The 25,337-nt window shown below is 39.3% G+C and overlaps 1 protein-coding gene across 2 annotated transcripts in view; it reads left to right on the top strand.

Annotated features, from left to right (window-relative positions):
• The window catches only part of khdrbs2 (KH domain containing, RNA binding, signal transduction associated 2), a 93,777-nt gene extending 78,747 nt beyond the window's left edge, over window positions 1-15,030 (top strand). The window contains exons 7-9 of one of the 2 annotated variants that reach the window (XM_018749410.2): window positions 9,253-9,335; window positions 11,292-11,350; window positions 14,641-15,030. In XM_018749410.2, coding sequence (XP_018604926.1) covers window positions 9,253-9,335; window positions 11,292-11,350; window positions 14,641-14,735 — 237 coding nt within the window. In that variant the 3' untranslated portion in view covers window positions 14,736-15,030. Of the gene's footprint in view, window positions 1-9,252; window positions 9,336-11,291; window positions 11,351-14,637 lie in introns of both variants that reach the window. The other variant, XM_018749408.2, reaches the window with a different exon arrangement.
• Window positions 15,031-25,337: the final 10,307 nt, after the last annotated feature.

The following is a 25,337-nucleotide window of genomic DNA, read 5'->3' as shown; positions in this document are numbered from 1 at the left end:
TTTGCAGTAGGGGAGGGTGGTTGTGGGAGAGGGGCTATGAGGTACTGCAAAGGGGCTGCACAGCTGCAGAGAGGTATCTCAGCACTGAGCCATCTGCCCAACCCCTCCCCGTGCCCCCCCACTATACTTGACCAAGCAGCACACTGATGCATAGCTGTCCATGAACACCCCACAGACACCACAAGAGACAAACTGTCTGAAGGACCTAGATCAAAGGTAAACTAATGCTTTTAAATACATTCTGAGCCAACAAAAGGGTGGGGATTATTTAAACATTTACTTGTATTTATTCAGCAGACACTTTTCTCTGAAGTGACTTCCAATGGACTCTATGTAGTGTTATCCACCCACACACCTTACTCACCAAGGTGACTTACACTGCTAGATACACTGCTTAGAATGGATCGCTCATCCATACATCAGTGGAACACGCTCTCTCTGTCACTCACACACTATGGGGGAACCTGAACAGCATATCTTTGGACTGTGGGAGGAAACCAGAGTACCCAGAGGATACCCACACAGACATGGGGAGCACATGCAAACTCCACACAGACTGCGCAGGGATCGAAGCCACATCCTCTCGCACCACCCAGGCACTGTGAGACAGTAGCGCTACTCGCGGTGTCACCCATGTTAATTTTAATGTTATAAAAATTCTCCACGTCTCATTTAGTTTGTGCTTACAGCTGTTGGTTGCACATACAAAAATGTGCTTTACCACCACACTTGTCAAAATGGTATTTTTTTTTTTAGCCAGCAGCACAGCATATCTACACTGCATTATCTTGTTATTCTTTTATTTTGAGTTTTAGCAAAATCCTGTTAATAATGACGTGATTGAAATGAGCCGTCCTCCGCGTAGGTTCTGCCTTCGCTCGATTTAATTAAGTCTTCTGCTGCTCTAGTCCATGTTTGAGGTGGTCAAAGGGATTAAGATGAAGTGTTCATTACAGCCGCCCACAATGAACTCCTGTCTTTGCTCCTGAGCTGCACAGATCTCTCGCTAAATCTTCTGATCCATGAAATATAAAACTTGTAAGATCAAAAGTTTGGCAGAGAGCTTCTAAAAGCCTGGTCCAAAAGAAAAAATGAAGAATACAAAAGGGGCCAGATTGCTGATATTGGGGCCTTCGCTGCATGCAGGCGTTGGTGTGGTTGGAAACGTATTATGCTGAAGGAAGTCTGTTGAAAATGCTCCATTAATGGGAAAGCTGAATGAATTCCAAATGTCAGAGCATAATGTTGTGTAATTTCATATATATTCATGCAGAATCACACCGCAACCTTCGGGGAACCTACAAATCACTATTATAGCAACACCGCACCGAAGAATCTTCCATCACACACCGCAGTAAAATGACAAGACAGAAATGTATTTCATCATTTTTCATCCAGAAATAATACATTCCAGGAGAACTATTTTATGTCATGTGTCATATTGGCTTTGCTGTTCTCCATCCATTTGCAATTAAATTCGCTATATGGTACTGAGAAATTGCAAAATCAATGAGTGTTTGAACTAAACTGGGACAAATGGCAATCCAGCCTGGGAAAGAAATGTGAAAAAAGTAAAAGGGACCAGAACGATCTGCAATTATGCTGCAATTCTATCAACGTAAAAGAATGTGAGTGACATCATTGGAAAATTGATCCGGAGCATAACGGGCTCAACAACAGCTTTCATTGTACCAATACATGATTGATTACACAGGTCTAGGTGTGCAAATAGATCATGTTTGCTTTAAATACAAAGCCATTCTTTCGTATTTGGCAATGATTATACACGTTATAGGGCTGTATTTCAAGCATTCTATTCCAAGTCCTCCATTCTGCAGTGTAAATGGAAGACTTTTTTTCTTTTTATTATGCATAAGTATTAAATCATAAACAGGAATATCGCTACAGGTGACTTCTCAACCCCAGGAATTGAATTGCCTAATTATTAAGAAAGGGGAACTCTGAGGGTAGTTGTTAAACAGTGGCCTCTCTATTTTCATATAGTATAGAGTATTAGATTCCGCCTTGTTCTGAAGAGAACGTAAAGGATAGCAAGAGGCCACACTGTGTAAAATCTAAGTTCCTCGCTCCATATAGTCTGGTTTATAATTACGGGCTGTCTACCACTGGGTATTTTTTGCATGGACCCTCGGATTTATGAACCGACGACTCTCAACACATGCTGATTATGGCATACCGTTAAAGTCGCCGAGATGCTGGGTGTGTTTAGAACGACCCTCACAAGCAGAGTAATGTAACAGTCCTACAAGTGACTTTCACACTCCCGGGGGTTGCTAATTATGGAGAACAGGGCTCATTGTTTCTCCATCTTTGATCCCGTGTCCCATTTAAGGTAAGAGCGTAAGGAATTCTCTTCATTTTGATTGTGTTTTAATTTCACTGCGGAGTTATTAAACTATTGAACCTTATCATTTATTTTCTGTTTCATTTTCTGTGCAGCTCCTTTCAGTGAAATACAACGATGGGAAACCAATATTAAGCGGCTCCATCATGTAGCTATCTTTAATAACATTGAACAGATTCAAAAACATATCTATAATTAAATACAGTATGTACTTGTTTGTTCAACACTGGTACCTAATAATAAAAAACAATTTTCCGCTCTCCTTTAGCACATTATTTTGTTTTTTATGCACCATTCAATTGACCAAGACTGTGACACTTGGAAGCCGTTTTTCATTACAGTTTAGTCAAGGAACGTATTATGTTATTACTTTCCCAAATATGTTCAAGCTTTCATAATTCAGAGGAGGCACATGACAGCAAATGGTCTATAAATATGCATGCTATACTAATGCACGCTACAGAAGGGATCCTCTGGGAGGTTTAATAAACAAATATAACAGAGCTATGATTAAATTATTATAAAGCAATCTTCTCAGAAAAGTATGAATTGGGCCTGAATCGAATTCATACCTGCCTTTCTGTCAAATGTACAGCTGAAAGAGTTATTTGTGTTATTGTTTCCTAGATAGAAAAAAGCATATAAATGTCTATATTAAAATGTGCCTGATTTAGTAATGTTGTAATTTATTACTTTGTTTTTGATTTCCTCTGAATGCTACTATTCAGATTTGTTTAGCGGCCAATCCACTGAATTCAACTCTATCAAGCTTTCTCTTTATAGTTTATGGCCGAACTGCTCCTGTGGGGTATATTAACATTTCAAAATGAATAAAACGTTGATGTAGAATTTGGAGATAAATCCAGGCTCTTTGAAAATGCGGACAGTTTGTAAGAACTATTAATGTATCATTTCATTTGTGTAATTGTAACATTACTATCAGGGAAAAACTGCTGAGGTATCTATAATAAGCAGAACTTTATTACAGAGAAATGCATATCGCAATCTTTAGCGTAATATTTAACAGGATACAATTTTAAAAAATTATTCGCGGGGAGTCTGCAAGACATTTAGGGCTGAAGGATTCTCTCTGATACATTAGTGTTGGGGAGCTTTCTCGGTTTATACATCACTGTATACAAAGTTTACAACTTCTGAGCTGTGTGTTCTGACTGGGGTTCTCCTCCAGGTGCTCTGGTTTCCTCCCCCAGTCCAGAGATGTGTCTTTCCGGAGAACTGGTGATTCTCAGTTGCCTATGTGTGTATGTGTGTGTGTACTGTTACCCTGTAATGAACTGATGTAAAGTCTAGGATGTACCTTCACTAGCCAAGCACCCTGTGCTTCCAGAATAGTTCTTCTTCATCCTTCTGTAACTATGACTTGGACAAGAGGTTATTGATAATGAGTAAGTAATATTAGTAATTTGTTGTTGTTTTTTTATTTTTTTTATTTAAATTTTATGCCTATACTTTATGTTAGTCTCGCTTTGGGACATTTTGAAGAATTGCAGTGTCTATCAACACGTGTCTTTGGACTGTCGGAGGAGACCTACACAAACACAGGGAAACCATGCAGACAGCTGCACACACACCGAGGTGAACTTGAAGCTACAGCTGAACATCTCAAGCACTTTGAGACAGCAGCGCTATCCGATTTGCCTTATTGCTACCACTATGAGGGGAGGTCAAAAAGAATATGTAATAATCTGTATTCTCACACACACACACACACACACCGTCTGAACCACTCATCCCATACGGGGTCGCGGGGAGCCAGAGCCTATCCCGGCAACGCAGGGCGTAAGGCTGGAGGGGGAGGGGACACACCCAGGCCAGGACCCCAGTCCATCGCAAGGCACCCCAAGTGGGACTTGAACCCCAGACCCACCGGAGAGCAGGACCCGGTACAACTCACGGGGCCACCGCACCCCCCAATCTGTATTCATTAAATTCTTTTTGACTTACATTAATAGACACAAAACTACTACTTGTACTGCAACTATTACTGCTGCTACTACTACTGTTCTTATTATTATTATTGAGAGAATATTTGTAAATCCATATCAAACTGCATGAAGTGAAATGTAAAGCAGGGGCAAACAATAAAAACATCAAGTTCAGAAAGTAAACGAAAAATGTGTGTCCTCCAAGAAAGACACATTTTTGTGCCATTCTCTGCCATTAGGGTTCCTCCTCAGAGGTGGCCCAATATGAAGATCAGTCACTGTCAATGTCGGCACACGTTTCCAGTTGATAATGAAGCACTATACTGAAGGCACTTGGCTCCTCACTGTCCTAATTACACCGAGTCGAACCTCTCCACCCATGTGTTAACACTTGATTTATTTCCCATTGCCTTGTTCAAAGGAACCCGAGTTAATTGCTTTTCCTGCCGAGTGTTAAAATATAAGGATCAAGCTTCATTAACTGGAGGCAGCACTTGTTATGCACAGTGGCTTGTACGTCCGTGTAAAGGTTAGTGGGGTGAAAAGCTAAGGCTCTGTAAACAAAACTGCACATTTAGATAAGTGAGATCCCCATCGTGATGACAGGCTGGAGTCGAGACTCCAGGCCGATAAGGAGCTTTTGCAATAGTGCGGTGCGGCGAAGGGCCCCAATGCCTTTATGTTATAATGGTGTTCTGCCTCGACCCCTCGCCTGTTTCCAATTACCCAAGACCAAGCTGGAGGAGAATAAAAATATAGGGTACCAAGGGCCAGGCATATAACATAAATATTACATATCCAATACGGAGAACTGAAAGGAGAAGTTATAAATGCAAAATCATGCATGCGATAAAATTCATAAACGGGGAGATACGTATTCCATTTTCATAACATTTCATTTACTAAATTTAGTACACGTGAAAATAATCTCAAACGTCACCACTGACATCATTCATGGGTTCAGAACTGAAGCAAAGAGACCAACTAAGTGCAAGAAAAGAGGTGGAAAAATGTTTAATTAATGTGACACAAAGGACCCTGGCTCTGTCATTATGGGGGCATCTCATACAAGAAGGCCATGGCATTAGATTTAAAAAAAAAAAAAAAAAAAAACAACTTAATCCCTCGCATAATCCTTAACTTTAATTTGTCAAATCCATGTTTGGTCTCATAACACTGCTCTTGAGCCCAAAGCAGAATTTAAATCTGCTTGAACTTATGAACAGGAGAATCTTCACGGCACTTTGACTTGCCAACAAATTCCTCGGATCCATACCACTGTGTCCGTGTACTGGACCTTGCTGACTGTGTCAGGCAAGAAAAGCAGAATAAAACCCATTACATAACGTCTTGAACACTATTAATAAACCTTCGAGATGTAAATTAGAGAGAACATGAAAGACAAGTCTCAATGTAAAAAAAATTGTAGGCTACACCCTATAATGACAGTATTCCTTACAACATTTGCAGGTGAAATGTGCTATTGTGAGACTATTTGTGTTATATATGGTAACATATAATATTAATTTTCTTTCATTATTTAAAGTTTCTTCAGAAACCATTTAAATACTGCGTATGATGCAGTTTGATCGGCTGTCACTAGTGCTTTATCATAAACACAGCTTCAAGCTTTGAGACTTTAAATCAGGCAAGACAGCATTGTTCTTAGCTGAAGTCTCACTAACAGAAGACGACAGTGTAAGTCCTTATTTTGAATAATATATACACAGTAAGTAATACGTTTGATGTGATGAAAGAAACTGAAAAATTAATTACCCCATTGAAGTGCTCTGTGTTCATGTATACTGGAGAAAATTATTCCTATAACCCTGCGCTGGCAATTGCTTTGTGTGACAATTTGTCGTCTGCAGCCGAACTTAAATGGATGTTGAAATGTGAAAACTTCTTTGAAAATGGATTTTTAAAAACTGAATTCTGGAACCATTAATCAACATTTTCCTTTTAATTAAAATGCAGCCTTCGATTTCCAGTGGCAGACTTTTGGTGTTAGCACGGGGATTAGATATGGGAGATTATGAGGATGATTGACACAATTGAATACTCTGAAAGCCGGAGTGCTTCAAATGGGGAGGAGAGATTACGACAAATTGCAGGGTGCCAGCACCTTGGAAATTTGGGAAAAGAATAAAAAGGGCTGAGAATAAACATCGTAGCGATAACTTTCAACCGGCGAATCCCTCGGAGTGGGGATTCAGAAGTTCAGATTTGCTCAGCTCGTCATTCTTGCTCTCTCTTTGCAAAGTGCTTCACCACAACCAGGTTTCCACCCACTTCCACACCTTCATACACCCATCACTTTGGATGTAATATGTATTAATTATGCTTCTCCACTGTGGCACTGATTAACAAAAAAAAAAAACAAGGGGCAGATCAATTTCAAGCCTCCCTTTTAATCATTACATGGGCAGTGAAAAGAGAAGAATAGCCCATCCTCTTCTTTTTATTCCTATTGAGCTTACCGAGAATTAAAGCTGACCGATATCGGGGTCAGGGCGCCATATTTTATTAACTTGTTATGTTATTATCATGCTGCGCTGTGGCATGAAACAGAGCTGCATAATGAATATTTAACAACTGGACACTGTTTTGATTTTTAAATTCATGACAAGATGCAGAAGAGGCTGTTGTGGGAGCATGTGTCACGATATTGGTGTCCTTATGCGCGTGTGCGATGTTTCGCCGAAATTGTATGGCGAAAACTGTCATAAAGTAATGTGTCCTTGTAAACAAGAGGCCCTTGGTCGCCAATAAACCAGTACAAAATGGCATTGATTGTAAATGCATGGATTGCACTCTGGTCTTGAAATCCTGGATGAGAAAAGAAAACTGAAAACAAACCAGCAAGAATATAGTCTATTATTATGCAATGGGGTGGAATTGCTAATTAACTTTTGCAAGGGTGGCTGTTCTACATTTATTTTATAAATGCTTTCCTTGTGGTATTGATGGAAGCCTCTGGTCAGGGAAATTGTTGTTTTTTTTTTTTTTTCTTTTTTTTTAAACAAAACCCAATAAAGAGGGAGCAGTGTAATTTTGTAAAACCACTGCAAGCCTAAATAATGGTTTAGCAAGAAACAAAAGGGCTCCCATATTTCATTTGCCTCTCTGAAAGAGTGCTGAGCATTTTGATCGATGTTCAGCTAGTTACAAGGCAACGGCCTGTAAAGGTCTTTAGAAAAAAAAAATCTATACAAACACCCCAAAAATTTGGCCAGAAATACCGAAAAACCATAGACTGGAAGACAGGCATTGTGTATGTTTTGCACTTGGACATATTTCATTTTAATTTTCTAATAGTTTCAGATTTTCTGAATCAGGCCCAGTTCTGGTGCCTTTAGTGCGGACAAGTATTGTGATGTTTTTAATTGAAGAGCTTTTCTATAGTCACAAAACAGCATACAATCTAGGTACATCTATTTTTCTTTTTCTTTTTTTGAAGACAATCTCTGAGAGATAAACATTACTTCACTACTTAACAGTGGAGGAGAAAGTTTAAAGTTATATTTGCTTCTTCTCAAACACATAAGACCCCATTCCATGGCCTATTACTCTACTGCTTTCACATAAAAACTGTAATAATTATGGAAATTTCAAGGACTCCATTTGGAAAATACAAATACATTATCTTTTGGACCACATGCTCATCCTCTGCCAACTTGCCATCTTCAGTTCCAAAAAGAAGAGCTTCTTCTCTAATGAAACCCTGGCTTAGGCCTTTTTGGGAAAAAGTCCAATAACTAGTGTTTAATCCTCAACAATCCACGGACAGCCTGAATTATGGCTTCCTTTTGATATTTGAAAGAGGATTTAGAAATGATCATCACTCCTTCTGAATCAGTCAGTTCACCTCCTCAAGTTGCAGAAAGTATTTTATATTCCGAGAATATGCTTTGAGGCATCTTATGACATAGAGTATGTTTGGGAAGGTGGCGTGGTGGACATCACAGACCTTGGAAAGGGGGCGTCTTCTGTATGCAGGGCAGGAAGACACTTAAATAAGAAGGCTGATGGGTGCTGCTCTTATACTCTTGAACATTACATCTATATAACATATATTTATTTAGCAGATGCTTTTCTCCAAAGCGGATCCGATGAACTCTGTGTAGTGTTATTAGCCCACACACCTTATTCACCAAGGTGACTTACGCTGCTAGATGCATTACTTACAATGGGTCACTCCTCCATGAACAAGATGTACAATTTAAATTCCTACATTAGATTTATCCCGCTTAATCATTAAATATATTTTATGTCCAGAATTGTTAATTAAAAATTTTAATTAAAGCATTTCTTAAGCGACAAAATGAAAATAAAACTATCTTCTGCTGCCTTTACCCGAATCTTTATGGATTTCAAAGTCAAATCATGTGAGGACTTGAGAAGGAAACCGGGCTAAACTGGTCGATTTGTTCCAGGTGGTTTATAAAGTGACAGTTCCTGGCATGATGGATTCATCAACTGAACTAATGATCTGATCAAATAAAGTGCTGACCACAATGTTATGAAATTGTCAGCAGCCTCACTGGCCATTTAAATGGGAAAGATGAAATGATGGGGAAAGTGTGACCCCATCACCAGAAGATCTAGTGCTGAAAGCAGTTTGGTGTCGTGTAGCGCATCACAGGCCAATTTCCTCTTCACAGACAGCTCTGAAAACAACTGTGTTTGTCAACAACTGGCAGCATTTTTCACAACATCCAAAGGAGGATGTGTTGCTTCTGTCATGCAGACCAAGGTTTTGTTAATGAGAGCAGCGCAACTCCCTCACAATGGATTTTCTTAACACCTCAGCACAAAACATTTAGTCATCCTCCTAGTTTTGTGATGATCAGACTTCCAGAGAAACATGAAAAAAACTCTTTTCTCCAGATCATTTGGGACCGTGCTCAATGTGGTTGCTGCTGTTTTTTCCTTTTTCAGGGTTATGATGATGGATATGACGGCGAGTATGACGATCAGAGCTATGAAGCCTACGATGACAACTATAGCAACCAGACGAAAAGGTGCATTTTTTATTAGTTTAAGAAATTTGCTATAATCCATTCTGCTGGCATTTGCAGTTTGCTAGGAACTTTTCAAAAATATTTATTAAGTATTTTCTTAGTTTATATATCTTTTATGTGACCTTCAATGCATATATTTAGAAATATTTTATATTAAACACCGGAATATTTGCTTCTGGAAATAACAGCCCACCGCCTTTTATAAGAATAAATATTTCAACATATCCAGGCTGTATGTGGTTTGAGACAGCATCCTTATTCATGCAAAAGACTTCTGTGAAAAAGCTTTTACTTGTTCTTGGGCTTTCTTAACTTTCAAACCTGTACTTATTATGCTTGTTAGCTTTCTTTAAACCTGTTATTATTTTACTTAAAAATTAACCTTAGAAACCACCAGAAAGTCCTCATTTCCAAAAATATACAATTTAGTGCTGCAAGAAAAATGTCCAGTTTATCAGATGAATAAAATATCTGAAAGTGTCTCAAAGGCTGGTAATTTTCTGTATCATTCATTGAAAAATGCAATTGCTTGTGCAAACAGTAAAATATTGATTTAAAAAAAAGTCTGTTTAAAGAAATATGATGAATAATATTTAGTGTCATACAATGTAACAGTATTTAAACATAGTAGAAAATGTAGGCGGTGCAGAAATGAAGGTACAGATGTTTACAGCTCTTAAGACGTCTGTGTATTGAATTGGCACAGCTAACAAACCAACAATACACCATTCAGCATTCGCTTTTCTTCAGTAGTCATTGTCAAACACATTGAATCATAAAGTCGCTCAGATGTCATTAGATGGGCAATTTCCCTTACCACTCATATATTTTGTAGCTTAAATGTGGTACGGTTTCATTTTGGGGCGCGTGAGAAATTCGCAGCTCTCGGTTATTTTTGCGGTTCACACTTTCGTTCCATATCTGTTGCACGGCGAGCTCTTGTCCGAGACCTTTTTATTGTGTGCGCATTGGGATGATTTATTCCTCAGTCAGAGCTGTCATGTATTCCAACATATACACAGATGGCCTTTTGCACGGTGCCTGTAAAGCCTGAGTGACAGTGAGCGGTTAGGGTTAGCAACACGGCCCTCGCGCTAATTGTGTTCATGTTTGAGTCGCTTAGCCACATCATTAATCAAAGGCTGGGGCATTCCATAATCAATCTGTCACATGTATTCTTCCAAAAATAGCACAGCCCTTTTTTTCTCGAAGTCTGTGTCCTGCATGCCAAATAATTGGCCTTTCATGTTCCCAGTGCACACTGTAACTTTGAAAAATGTAAGCAATTTGATTGTGTGTTTTCCGACGTAGCATGCCGTAGCTAATGGTGTCATAGTCATCTCCCGTTTAGCCTTCCGACTGCTGCGTTCGCCCATTTGACGGGGAACAGGCAGAAGAACGTGAATCCCCGTCAATTAAGGAGCTAATTTGTCTGGTTAATTTACTAGGAGATGGGCTGGATTGTAAATTGTAGGACCCTCAGGCCCTACAGAACCAAATCTTTTAATTGGTCTATTAACCTTAAAACAAGGCTGGGAGTGTTACAGGCCATGCTCGCCTCTGTTGCTTAAACACTTTTCGTGTCAAGTGCGCTGTGCCAGTGCTGTGTTGGAAAGCAGCTCTCGCCTTGTCTGTCATTAGAAGCAAAGTGGGTCAGTACTCAAAAAATAGTCATAAATAATAAAGGTAGGCCTGCTTGCATGCATTTTGCTGCTGGGAGACTCAAATTGGGTCATAATTATTCTTTGACTCTGGGCTTAGTGTACCAGTGAACTAAGTGCTACAACATCATTCTATGTTTGAATTTATCGTTGTTTGTAAAAAAAAATATTCTATTATTCTGGATATTACAGAGGTGGAAAATACTGATAACCTAGAAATGTTGCAATGATTATATTATTTCTCAGTGTGTCATCATATATGTAATTCTTTCATGTGTTGTTCCCTTCGCCGCAGCATCTCCGAATACTACGAATACGGCCATGGGACAACAGAGGAAGTCTACGACAATTACGGTAAAGACTGATTGGTATTTTTTTAATTTGTTTGCTTCCATGTTATGCTGGTGCTCTGAAAGAGAAAAAAAGCAATCAATCACTTTTGCCCCAGGTAAAAAGAAACTGTCCTTTTTGTTGCTTCGGTGCTATTGCTCTTTCATGGATTGATTGCTTTTATTCAAAGAAAATGGTTGGGGGACTTAGTATCCAGGAGAGATTACTTTGAACAAAATTCCTCCAGCAATTAATAAAAAAACGGGGCAAATTGATCTCCTTGGAGATAGCTGGGCACCCGATTGGTACCTAGGAATGTTTTACTTTGCCGAGTGTAGGATCTATCGACGTATTGACAATGCCCTTGTTGAGGCGTACCATGCTCTGTCTAATCCAAGGCCTTGCAGACCTGATTTTGCCAGCTCTGTGCTCAAGCTAGGACAGGGAGCTGGTGTCTAATCTGTACTATTCATGTCTGCAAACATCTCAACATGGCACACGGGCTCTTTCCTGACTTACCTTTCCGTTCATTTAGACATCTTGTTTCGTTTCTGTACTCAGCATAGCGCCTAATCTTCATAATTTCCCTATGCCTTAAGAAATCATTTAGGTAGACATGTCCATGTCTATAAAGCTTAAAGAAAACCATCTCAAATGTTCACTGAACTCTACATTTCAGTAGGAATATGTTTTTCCTTCCACCTTTGAGTTGAGTGGGTTGAAACAGAATGTGGTGCAAAAACTCTATTAAAACCTCCACAGTCTTTGACTTGTCATAATAAATCATATGAGTGGCCAAAATGGGCACAGACATACAGCTCATACAATTGCCAGTTGCTGGTTTTCAGCACCACCTGGTATCCAGGTCTGTTAACAATTCATATGGTACAGGCATGGCCCACTGCGTTGGCGCAAAAAAAGAGTCTGCTAGCACCTTTTGTGACGAGTCGGTTACCTTTTCCTCATGCAGAGATAAGAGGAGGTACTTTGCGGCTTTACTGATGTCTGAAGACTAGTGTCCCAGGAGGTCTCTCAATGCATCACCCAGCTGACCTGGCTGGGTGGCTAGCTCCAGGGTGGGATTTAGAGAAAGTGACACCCCAGGCATGCCAATGGAAACCTGGAGGCCTCGCCGCTGGCCGGACCATGGACTTGGATAGACATCGAGGCAGCATCCTGCCTGCCGCAAATGTGTCCTTGTAGGATTAGAGCAGATACGAGGGATCCTGGTGTTCCTGGCAGGCAGGCCGGGGACAGTGCATCCCGTGGTAAGCCCGCCTGTATGTGGCCCCTCTGTCTGGCAGCTCGGCACGTCGCGCTCTGCAGCCATGGGACGTGGACGAAACACAAAACCAAAAGGGCAGTAATTTAATTTTATGCTCCGTAAACACTTTGTGACGTGGAACGAAAACAACAAGCCGTGAAGAAGTCTTTATTTTTTTCATATGTACGTATGTAATTTGAATAATCTTAACAAGCGGGTCACGGTCAGGGCTGGATTTTTCCACCAAATGCCCACATTGGGCACAGTGCCCATCTAATTAATTTACTCAGACAGTTTACCCGGTGTGCCTCTAGTTGGAGAATAAAGACCATCATGTCTCCTGTTGTCATACGTGTAAGTCTGACAGTATGTGGTCTTACATATCAGATGCCTGAGATCATTGTCAGTAGATGTGACTGCTTTAATTGGAAGCACTCTGATGCATGTCAGGAAGTGACACTCATACTATAAAAGTCTGTTGTTTGGGATTTTTGAGTTGAAGGCAGTCATCCATTGAAGATTTCATGCATGTTAACAGTAAGAGAAGTACTTAGGCAAACATTTATTTTGTCAGCTACGTAGGTGTACTTGTGCTCACATAGAATTAAGTTTCTCTTGGAACTCCTTAAATACCGTCCTTCAGAAAATGCAGAAGGTGATGGGAACTCTGGCTTGACCTTAAATTTTTGTCCGCTTCCTCAGTGGATAATTACCCCTGTATAAATTTTATATTATTTCTCCTAATTCAGACCAGTGTTAATAGATGCTAAAATTTTGCAATTCTGAAATGGCCCCATAATTCATCATAGCTTGCCTATGAAACACTTGACAGCTTTTATGAATTGCTTCCAGGTCAATGACATTTAGTGCAGTGGAGATCCAAGGGAAAACCAGCACACTGTATAGTCCCTGAGTGGCAAAACCAGAAGTCTCTTTCCGTTCTGGGGCTGAGAGCATTGCCTGGCATCAGCAAACCCAAGCTTAACAGTGTGCCGAGATACACAGCAACGCATTAAATATGATAGGTTTCCAGCATAGCTCTGAAGGTTATGGTTCTTGGCCCTGCAGGGGATAATTACGTTAGTCCAAGGGCTACTAAGCGTGTTCTGGAGGCCTGGAGCAGCACTGATTTCAAGCAAACGCTCTGTTTATGACAGTAGCCTCACGCTGGGTCTCTCTCGGCAAGCTTTCTGGGAAGGATTCATGCCCCCTCTGTTGTGTGGGAACCCAGCTGAGCCTTACAGGGTGTTGGGTTTCATGTGTTTTAGAGTAAAGCTGTGGAAGGCATGAAGGCGAGGTAGATACGGTTTGTGTCTGGATACCGCGGGGATGCATGATTGACTGAAACACACATGGAAGAATAACCATGTATTCCTGGCTTGTTTTGTTTGCTTTCTGTGACTTGAACAAGTTAGATTTGTTACTTGGCATTTTTTGTTACCCAAAATACACCAAAAAGCCAGTGCACCCTATGAGTCTTCAGTTGAACAGTTTCAAGAACCACATATGAAAACCATGAAGAATCAGGTATCAGTTGTATTTCTTTTTGGAGACGTCGTTACAATGACTTTTAGGAGGACCTGAAGAAATAATCCAGCATGTTAACTTTGATTTGCACCATCTCATGGGCACATCAATGCTTTGTATAACATTGTAGAATGGCACATCATTTTGATCATGCTATATAGCTATTTAGTACTTTTTTTTGCATTATATTGTTCTACTACATTATTTTATTATCACTGGAGCTATAAAGTTTTTCTAATGTTTTCGCCTAATGTCTTAACCTGAAAAACTAGTGTCTGAAATTGTCTATAAACTTAGTATCTGAACACACTGAATCGCAAGATGACTCACGTTCAAACCAAAACTGGGCAATAGGGATTTATTGTGTTTATTAGCACGTAGTGTAGATTTCTTATGCAAACAGATTCTTGGCTCAATCTTCATGGGTGCATAGAAAAAATATATATTTTACAGGTATCTGTGTGTCTCCCCGTATGCTTTGCAGTTTTTACTGTATGTTTTTGGTGTATCTTACTTTTAGCAGAAGAGGACTGGACCGCAGCCCGCCCTAACCTGAAAGCCCCCTCAGCAAGGCTATCTCGACGGGGCTACAGGGAACATCCCTATGGTAGATATTGAAGGTGCTCCACATCTGTGACCTCCAACAAAAGACAGCCCTATAACTCTGTGGCCCCCCCCACAAAAAGCAAGAAAGTTAATCGTTCTTTTTTTCTCGGTTCCCCCAAGGACCTCACCTCCAGGGGTGTTACATGCATAACCCTTAACCTCTGACCCAACACAATGTCAGCTTTCTGTTTTTTGATAACATGGACTTGTTTTTAAAACGTACGAGAAAAAAGCAAAAAAAAAAAGAAAAAAGAAAAGAAAAAAGGAAAAACAAACTAAACGAAATCTGGCAAGTTATGTCGATAAATCGTGCACTGGAATGCTGTTCTTCCTGGTTGTCTATCTGTGTATCAAAAATAAAAGCATGAAGTCACCACTTGATGCTTCCTGATGCCTTGTAGTGAATTCTGGTTTCCTCCTTGAAGGCAAGAAAGAGTTGCAAGTTTTAAGTGATGATAAACAAGTTGTAGATAATTTCTTTCCTTTAATATTTGTTAGTTTTATGATGTTAAATATTGAGTATGTAAATTTAATTTTAATTTTGTTATTTGGGTTGAAAGCAATCGGCTATGTCTGTAGCTAACTTTAAGTGCTCTGTTCAGTGTTTAACCTGTATTTGTATATAAAACATATAATAAAAAAGTAACTTAAAGCACCCTGTGTAAGCTTCTCTAAATAGGTGATCATAAATTGTCAAATTTGTTTTGCCATAATTTGTCAATAAAGCTGAGATCCTTTTGTAAAAATAGAAACATTTGAATGACTTGTTTCTAGCAGTAAATGCCTGCTTGATTTCTCCTGTAGCAAGTGGCTAAAATGTTTTGATACATTAAAAAAAAAAAGGAAATCATCAAAATTGAATTTTAGCAACTTTGTCTTAAGTCCTTTTTGTGTAACAATAGATAAGCTGTGTTAATACACTAAGTATTGTTAAATAATTTTAAAGTTAAGTTTTAAAGAGCTAAATTGTTCCTTGGTCAGTCACATAATTGTATAACATGTTAATGGAAAGAAACTGTTTAGAACAATAAATGGATTTTTAAACTATCCTCTAAGCTTTCATCTTACTAAACACAAATTCTGAATGACTTGTTTGCCTTAGCTTGTCTCTGAGAATGTTATGGAGTAAAACGAGGTAAGAATGGCCCCTATGTCAGAAGGACTGTCCAAATGCTTTCACCCTCTGGGTTGGCCAGCATATTCAATTCTCCCCCTCCCCCCATCAACACTTGAGCATTGCATAAATTCACTTTCTTTGTCTTCACTCCTAGGAGTGGATGGGATGCATTATTTAGATTGTCTTTTATTAACTAACCCATCAGTGTTTATTTTTTCCTCCTTTTTTTTGTTATTCAACCCAAGAAAGATGCATATGTAATTTCCAGTGCTTTAAATATGACCACCTTTGAAGGCCGTTTAGAACTCTGAATTCTCTTTTGTGACTGGTAGATCCGAAGGCTGACGCTTTTAAAGACAATAGATCGCGGGACTCAAAGGATGACTAAACATTAAGCAGGTAACCCCAATAATAACTCTAATTTTGCGTATGCCAGTCATAAATGCTAAAGTTACTAATAGTTAAAAAAGTAAACCTTCCCAACCTAACCCCAAATAGGTACCTAGGCTTTTTAAAACCGCTAATTAATGTTAACTAGAAACTTCCGGAAATTACTCAACCACAAAAAGGAAAAATAACTCATGCAATCAATAAAAGAAACTAAAACTAATATTAATGTTTATCCAGCTAAACCTCAGCTACATAACCAGAAACAAAAAGATTGCAAGAATGGCATAGGGCAATCAAAGTTTTGCCTTGGAATGTAATTTTCTTATTGTTACAATGATATCTGTCCTTCCAATACCCTCTGTCCTCATCCCCCTGAATTGGTTTACTTTTTTGATAGTAACACATGCTAAGATATTTTGTGAATACTCAGAGTAACTTGCATGCTTGTCTGGTATTCTGTTTCTTAGTGTCGGCTTTGTTGTCTTTGTTACTATTTTCAGGGCATTTTCACAAAATTAATATATTTTCTTTCAACAGGGGGCACAGGTCATACGAGGAGCTCATTGGAGCCAAAGACGTAAGTAACAGGTAAGTCAATAAACTCTAAAAAAAAAAAAAAAATAAGAGAAAAATCTGTGCAGCTTCACTGTGGATGTGAGCCAGATGTTATTTCCCATTTTAAACGCACAGGTCTCATCGTTGTAAATGAGATGCAATTAATTATGTCACGCAATAAAGCTATTGATGCACTTAAGCTATTATTCTTTTCCGAAATGCAGTGAGTTCGACAGAAACAGTGAACAATTCAGCTTGCAAAAATTTCATTTGACTGCCTTCTGAAGACGCAAAGAGCAGAAAAAAACAGCAAATGTTAAGAAGTTCCTTTTCACATTTTATTATGTAAATGAAAGCACTGAAATCAAGTAGCAGAAGGTAAGTTGTCAGTATTTGTCATTTGGACGACTAGATGCTTAAGCTTCTGGTGGAGTTCCAAGAAACAATTACTCAAATTAATTTTATATATTTATATAAATATGATTAGAATTACAGACCATATTGGATGGCAAACTTGAATCAAACAAACTGCCTGGGTTTTACACTCCTTGGATGTGATGAGATTGATGCCACCGGACACAACTGAACTTGCATTATGAGCAGAGTACTTCTGCTTTCTTCTAGATACTTCTAGTCCCTACAGAAGTAAGGACTTTGGTCATGAGGATAACAAGTCAGAGAAAGCCTTTTGACTGGCTGCACTTGTTTTCTGGGAAAGGTCTTCAGATGGGGATGTAATGAGTCACACATTAAGCTGAGGGAACATTTTTGTCGCCTAAAAATATAGCGAGTATGCAGTATCGGAAGTGAAGCTACAGTGACAGTTTTAAGGAAATTTGCTCTCTATGACATTATCAACTGCAACTGGGCTCTATGTTGTAGAATTTATCACCATTATTCTGCTGCGTGTTTCTGGCTACGTGATGAATAATGTTACATCAGCTTTAGAGATTTTCAAATTGCAGAAGTGGAATATATAAACCCAGAGTAAACCATTTTACTACATACTGTTTTTTGTGAGCTATGGTTTTGGTCAGCTCTAGAAAATGTTGTAAATAGCGGCATGAATGAATCAATAAAATAATTAATGAAGTGAATGCCATCAATGAACGAATGAAAGCCATGAAATCATTAAGTAGTCTACTAGACTGATAGTTATGTGGAGAGCCTTTGGATCTTGGTTTAATTGTAGAGCCTCAAACACCGAGCTTATTTAACATCGGAGATTCATATCTAAATAGAGGAAATGGGATTTTGAGCTCACGCTGGTGATCGGGAGTTGTAAGATTGTTCTGCATCTTACGCATCACTCTCCTGGGTTCTGCTATTGTGTGTGGACCGTTACCAACCAATTTTTCATTTGAAAACTTTTAGTGCAGAAGTCCTTTTGTACTTGTTTTTGTTAAAAATGAATGACAAAGGTGGTAAATCACTTTTCCTTTGCCCCAACCCCCATTCCACTGAAAAAATGAGTCAGTTGAAATTAACTGTGCCCTTTACTAATCTTTTTACTGCAGGTCCCAGGAATTTAATTAAACTGTCTGGCAAATTCAACCCTTTAATTACAAAAACACAAAGATTGATTTTCTTTTGCACCCAACAGAGTCCCTTAAAGAATATAGGTGTTCTAATTGCATGAAAAAGAGAAAGTGCCTATGCATATAGAGGTTCAGCAACTTTTCAATACCAAGACCCACATCTGGATGAATCCTTAAAATGTTTGCCCTGTCAGAAAATGTATGGTACATGCAATAGATATACATGTAAGAGACAAAATATCAAATATGTATGCAGGTCAAGGAACAGTAATCATAATTTCACCACGCATACCTTTAAAGGCATATTAAATGATTACATTTACATTAAATTAAATTCTTTAATTGTTCCGTTACTTTTCTGCACTACCCTTAACACTTGCTCACGCACTTCTGCTTTAAAAGTCAACCAGTGCTCATTTATTTTTATATCTGAGCATATCTGTTTGTATTACAGCTCAACTCCATTGGATTATTGTTTTGGGATATAGCTGGTGGCACATGAAGGCTCTGGAAATCTTTGGAGGTAGCAAATGTTTTGTTCATGACCATTTTTTAAATGAATGGAATAATATATGCTGGCACAGCATAGCATGTCTGTGTGAGTTTCTTCCCGGTGCTCTGGTTCCCTCTCACCATCCAAAGGCATGCAGTTCAGGTTAACCGGTGACGCTAAATTGCGAATAGTGTGTGAATGGGCGAGTGACTGTGCATGACTCCCCTACAATGGACTGGTGTCCAGTCCAGGGTGTACCCTCACCAGCCTTGCTCCCACTAATTCCAAGATAGGATCCAGCCCACTGTGACCCTGATCACAATAAGTGCTTAGTGAGTAGAGTGAGTGAGTGAGTGAGTGAGAGAATTACTGACATACCATATTTGTGTGTGCATGTTTGTGACCAGTCAATATACAGAGGCTTGCTAGAACATGACCTGCCTAAACATAGGCAGGCATACACACACACACACACACACACACACACACACACACACACACACACACACACACACACACACACACTTTCCGAACCACTTCTCCCATTCGGGCTCACGGGGAGCCAGAGCCTAACCTGGCAACACAGGGCATAAGGCTGGAGGGGGAGGGGACACACCCAGGACAGGACACCAGTCTGTCGCAAGGCATCCCAAGCAGGACTCAAACCCCAGACCCACCAGAGAGCAGGACCCTGTCCAACCCACTGCACCACCATGCCCCCCCTGCCTAAACATGTATATGGGTATTTCTAACAGTGTCTACTCAGCTGAAAAAAAAAACATCATAGCGGCAGCAACAGCATAGTGGCAAAACCTGAAATGAAATGAGTTTTACAGGTTGTTTATAGCAAAGTACCATGTTCATTACCTTTTCCCTGTTACATAATAGTCTCTGTACCTGAAACCATGAACAACCCCCAGCATCTTGTCATTAATATTTTCTGCTTCATATTGCCAGAGGAATAAATGAGCGATCACAGCTCTGTAATGAGATGAAATATCCACTCTATTTTTCAGACCTCTGCCATCTAATCATGCAGTTTACCTGAACTTGGCCTAAGCCGTCTTTAAGGATTCACTGAGTCGCAGAACCTCATTTTATCCCCGTCAATTATGAGACACGGGTGAGGAGGAAAGGATTCATTGTGATTCATTTTGCCCTGAGACCAATCAGCCAAAGTAAGCAATTTGCCATGATGAGGTGCTTTAAAGTTGTTTAGCAAGCAGATACTCATCTCATTATATTCGCCGGCACTGCTTTCAGCAAGAACGGGGAGACACTTCTCTTTGAATTAAACACGTCAGTAAGACACAGGGCGATCTGGGGAAGCCAGGATGGTCATATGTTTCACGTCTGAAGGATTATTATACCAAGGTATGAAAATCTAGCCATAAATACCAAGTCCCCATCAGAAGAAAAGAAAGAGCAATGAATTCTGCTGTGTGTCTCTTTGACAGGGTTCAATCTCTGCTATAAGGTGACAAGCGCTGTGTACCATAGAGTACACACAGTTATTTCAATACAGACTATGGTAATACTATGTATAAATTCTCCTCCACATAGTTCCAGAACAAATATATTATCAGCGTGAAACACCTGCATTCCTGGATTTGAAATGTAGGGTTCTGAGATTTATGCATGCATTGTGATTTTACTGTGAAATACTATCCCCCCAAAGACACGAGAAAAAGTTTGAAGTTTTTTTTGTCTATCTGACATTTCATACGGACATCGTGGGACTGATTCAAATGTAAGAGAATCTCAATGAAAGTAGAGCTAATCAAAGTACTTCCAAATTTTTTTTTTTCGTTTGTCGCTTCTGTTGTAGCATTCTCTACTATTCATAAATTGCAGTGTTTATAAAAATAAGTCCTGATTTTAAGAAATGGGCAAAATATTAATGAGCATTTCCATAAGGAACAGACAAACCTTCTTCATGAATATATGCATGAAACACATTTATTTATATGTTTAAGTTCGTTTTCTGTTCATGGGAGTCGTTCAATCCTATTACAGAAGTGTGAAAACTCGATTAATATGTTTTGTACGACAGACATTTCCCCGCAATGCTTATGAGCAGAAAAACCAGTTTTGTGTTTAATAAAAAGTAGAACAATGATGCTTTTTAATATTCCGTTAATGGAACAGCAGTATGAAAGCCTCAGTGTTATCTTTAAGAAATGCAATTTGTTTATATTTCTTAACACTGAAAAAATTAATCACCTCAAACGAAACAAATTTGGAAATGTGCCATAACACAGTATTTCACATATATACAAACAGCTTAAAGACAATTTGCCAAATCCTTCAAGAGCATTTAGTAACGTAAACAATTAAGGACTTTTATCCAAGACATCCTGTGACAATTTTTTCATATGTCATGCTCTGAAACATCTCTAAAACACACACACACACACACACACACACACACACATATACAGAGCTTCAAGTCTGATAACGTGGGAAGCGGAATTTCTGAACAGTGTGCAGGAGAACAGCAGGGTAATTGCTACCATTTACAGTTCTTATGTCTGTGAATAGAATTGCTGTCACTGAGCCTCCCCAAAAATAAAGAGATAAACGGGTGGGGGGGTTCATCTATGCGAAAGTGAGGTAATTACACAGACCGGCATTTGCTTTTGATTAATTCTATGCTGTCATGCTCAGATTTTCATGTGGGGATTTCAAGGGACAGCTGGCTTGCCCCCCAACACCACCACCCTCCCCCATCTCAACCGCTCCTCCATAAATTTGCAGAACGGCTCTAAATGTATTGGTAGTTGAGCCAAAAACTATACTGACCCACAAACTTATTTTTTGGACTGTATTACCCCTTGCCTCAGGTTAGATGTGATCATTAGTTACACAAGTCTATTAATCTGTTTGACTTTATGGGCTGTGGTTGGGCCCCTTATCGCCAATATGCAATGCAGAGATATGATGATAAGTCCCACAATGGGATGGAGCTTTTGAAATGCTGGCTGCCGCCGAAAAAAAAAAAAAAAAATTACTTATCTTGATAAAAGCCGGCAAGAAAATTAATTCCACATTAAATTCTCATCTTGGCCAGGGGCCGGTAAATGATTCCTTATGTATTGATTCTAGAGCAGCAATAAACAATTAATCAGGAGTCTTGTAGACAACACATGTACTGAGGATATATTAAATATAACTAAGCAAAGTTTTGTTAGTGAATGGAATCAGTTTTGTGGTTCAAGTATTGCTGTCAGGGTTTAAGTATTGAATCTTTTGAATCTTTAAACAAGGGAAAATTTAAAATGAAAAGATTTTGACATGACTGACACTGCAAAGAGCTACTGTACATTCCTTCACTGGGTAACTGAGAAATTACTGGCAATGTAAAGTCTGTTTTCTTATTATTTTTCATTATGCATTTTTACCTCGCAATTGTTAAGTTTAAATCATCAGTACTTTTCTTTCTTAACTGCTTAAAGATCCATTTCTGTGTGCGTGTTGTGGATTCATAAACGTTTTCTCTCACTTGAAAGATATTCAAGAACATTGATAATTCTACTAAAAAAGGGTCCTATACTGGGAAATTTTACAAATCATGTGGACTTATTACCATAGCTAAAAGCTACTGAGTATGTGCCTCTTTCACCAAGCATAATGTCCAGCCTAGTTATATAATACTATTTTATCTAGGGGAACAGACACAAATTCTAACAATAACACTGCATGTTTAATCGAGGCTACCTATATTATAAAATACATTTAGTCCCTTTGCTCATTCCTGGGGTGAAATGAATTTCGTTACAAGCTTTAGTACCCTTTGCTTGCTTTAGTCCTCAATTTCTTTAGTCTAGTATACAAAGAAAACAATAGATCAGTGTCAGTTGCAATAAAGAATATGAAATATTACTCACTGTTTTCAGATACGAGTATACATGTACAATATTGACGTGTGTTTGTAATTATGTTTCTTATAAGGGGGATCATTTTGCAATATACTGTAATGTATTTGTTCAGACACTGTGTTTTTCATTTCATTCATCTAGTAACAGCCATGCAGTTGATGCGGAGGTTTAGTGAAACGATGCACCTTTTCCATTGCTCTTGTCACTTTCAATGCTGGGGCCTTTGCTCCACACTATGGAAAAAAGCTACAAATTTGCCTTTCCTCCAAAGGTTCGAGAATGCACATGATTAATCTTTGACATGCAATCTGCACAGTGCGCTTTGCTTGGGTTTACTGGTTCACTGACCTTTATGATCATAAAAAATAACTTCTACATTAACGTTGCTGAGGATGGCTGGTGTTTTGGCTGAAAGCTAGATTCTGTTGCCGTAGCGCACCTAGATCATGCAAAAAAAGTTCAACCCACCTTAAAAAGTGTGCCGGTGTCATGTAGGGCTGGTGGCCCACGGCTCGATTGTTGTGGGTTCAGATCCATCTGTGTCTGTGCAGAGTTTGCATATATTTGTGTGTTTCCACCCACAGCCCATGTTTAAAGTGAATTTGTGACCCTGAATTGCCCTTAGGCTTTCAATGTTTTGACTGTATGTGTGAGATTGAGTGTGTGATGGAGCAGTTGCTCCACACGTGTGTAGTAGGTCATGATGTTTAGAAAAATATGCACAAGTAAAGGGAACATTATGGAAAATATGTAATTTATGTTACATTACGTTACATTATCTTACAGGGCATGTATATTGTAACTGTGAATATATGTATAAATGTCTTTTTACAGTGAGTAACAAATGCATGCCCTACCATGGGAAAATGGAAGCAGATGCAAAGATGGCAAAATAGGAATTAGTACTGACGGGGAGAGTCTATTTGAAAATTAATGGCAGAAATGGATACATTTTTTGTCAGAAATACTGTTTTCAAAATGTCATATTTTTAACTGCTGTTCTCTTGTACTTTAAATGCAAGAGGGATATTTGTAAGGTCGATATTTTAACGTTAACTGGCCAATGAAATGATGGGGCGGAGCCTATTGTACGCAGTTGCTTCAGTTTAGAGGGAGAAAAGGAGGAATAGAGGACAGAGAATAAGGGAAGGAAGAGTACTGCTATAGTTTTTCACTAGCTGCAGTATTAAACTTGTTTATGGTCATTGTTGGGATATTTGCACCTGTAAATAGAGCACTGGAGGGCTGCTGAAGAAAAAAACCTTTGGTGGATCCACACTAACCTCACGCTCACCTCATTACCTGGCCAACTGGGTCATAATGTGAGACCCTGCTAGTACAGTGTGTGTTACAGGGCATGTTATATAAACCAGTAAATGATTATAGGTGGTTAGTACAGTGTATTAAGCACTGTAAGTCAATCTGTGCAAATTCATCAGTGTATAATGATAAAAGTACGTACTTAGTCCTGTGAATCCGATGCTGGGAATGAGAACACGATGAGGATTGTAAAGTACAGTAGTGATCAGGTTCTGTGGGTGTTTCTCAGTTTACAGCAATACTCATCACCTCAGATCAGTATTTACACACATTATTTATCTCCATATAGTTCTGCGATATACTGAAATAACAGGGTACAACCATAGCATCGACTGCATCGCCTACACTTTTTTTGTGCAAAAAAGTTTCTGAATAGGGTGGTGTGGTGGTGCGGTGGTACAGTGGGTTGGCCCGGGTCCTCCTCTCCACTGGGTCTGGGGTTTGAGTCCCACTTGGGGTGCCTTGTGATGGACTGGCATCCTGTCCTGGGTGTGTCCCCTCCCTCTCCAGCCTTACACCATGTGTTGCCAGGTTGGGCTCTGGCTCCCCACAACCCTGTATAGGACAAGAGGTTTCAGATAATGTGTGTGTGTGTGAGTTTCTGAAGAATATTTCAGTGGTGCTACGTACCACTGAAAGGGGTCCAGCTTCATTGTTACCATCCTGATGGTTTAATATTTTCTGTTTATTCTTGGCTTAAAATTTGGATGTGTTTTCTTTCCTTGTGTTTGCAAGCAGTGGATTAGCATAAAAACTCCAAACACTATTGGAATGTATTATATGACTGGACAGGTTTGACATCTGCATGGCTTTGGGCTGGCTAATTAAAACAGCCAGAGCCTTTCCAATCAGAGGAATGCAGGTGGTAACTTGTGTCATCTTTCAGTTGCACCCCTGGTAGGGCTTGTCAGGAACCGGTGTTGAAGCCCATTTAGTTAGCGTCTCATACGTCTTCCCCGGAAGAGCATGCGCTTAATCGATGACGGAACTGACGGAAAATCGCAAACTGTCCTCCGGGTGACGGAATGGCTACTAGTTCTGCTGGACATGCGCAATAATGAGCAAACATGGGACAGAGACAGTAACAGTGCAGCTGTTGGGATTTTTTTTTTTTTTTTTCCGCAGACTGTTAAGTCACATTTCAGCCGGGGTAATTGGGTCCAGCAAGTCATAAGAGCAGAGAATATTAATGATTAATGGTCTTTGTGTCAGTGAAGTGGCTGCTTGTAATACAGCATTAGTAGCTGGTAGATCAAAGGACAGAATTAATGAGGGGAGATTTGCAGGGATTCATCATGTCTGCATTACTTTCCCTGAGCTAAT

The sequence above is a fragment of the Scleropages formosus genome, chromosome 4 (genome assembly GCF_900964775.1).
Source record: "Scleropages formosus chromosome 4, fSclFor1.1, whole genome shotgun sequence".
NCBI lineage: Eukaryota > Metazoa > Chordata > Actinopteri > Osteoglossiformes > Osteoglossidae > Scleropages > Scleropages formosus.
Note: the sequence above shows the minus strand (reverse complement) of the source record. Positions and strands in the feature narration are given on the sequence as shown.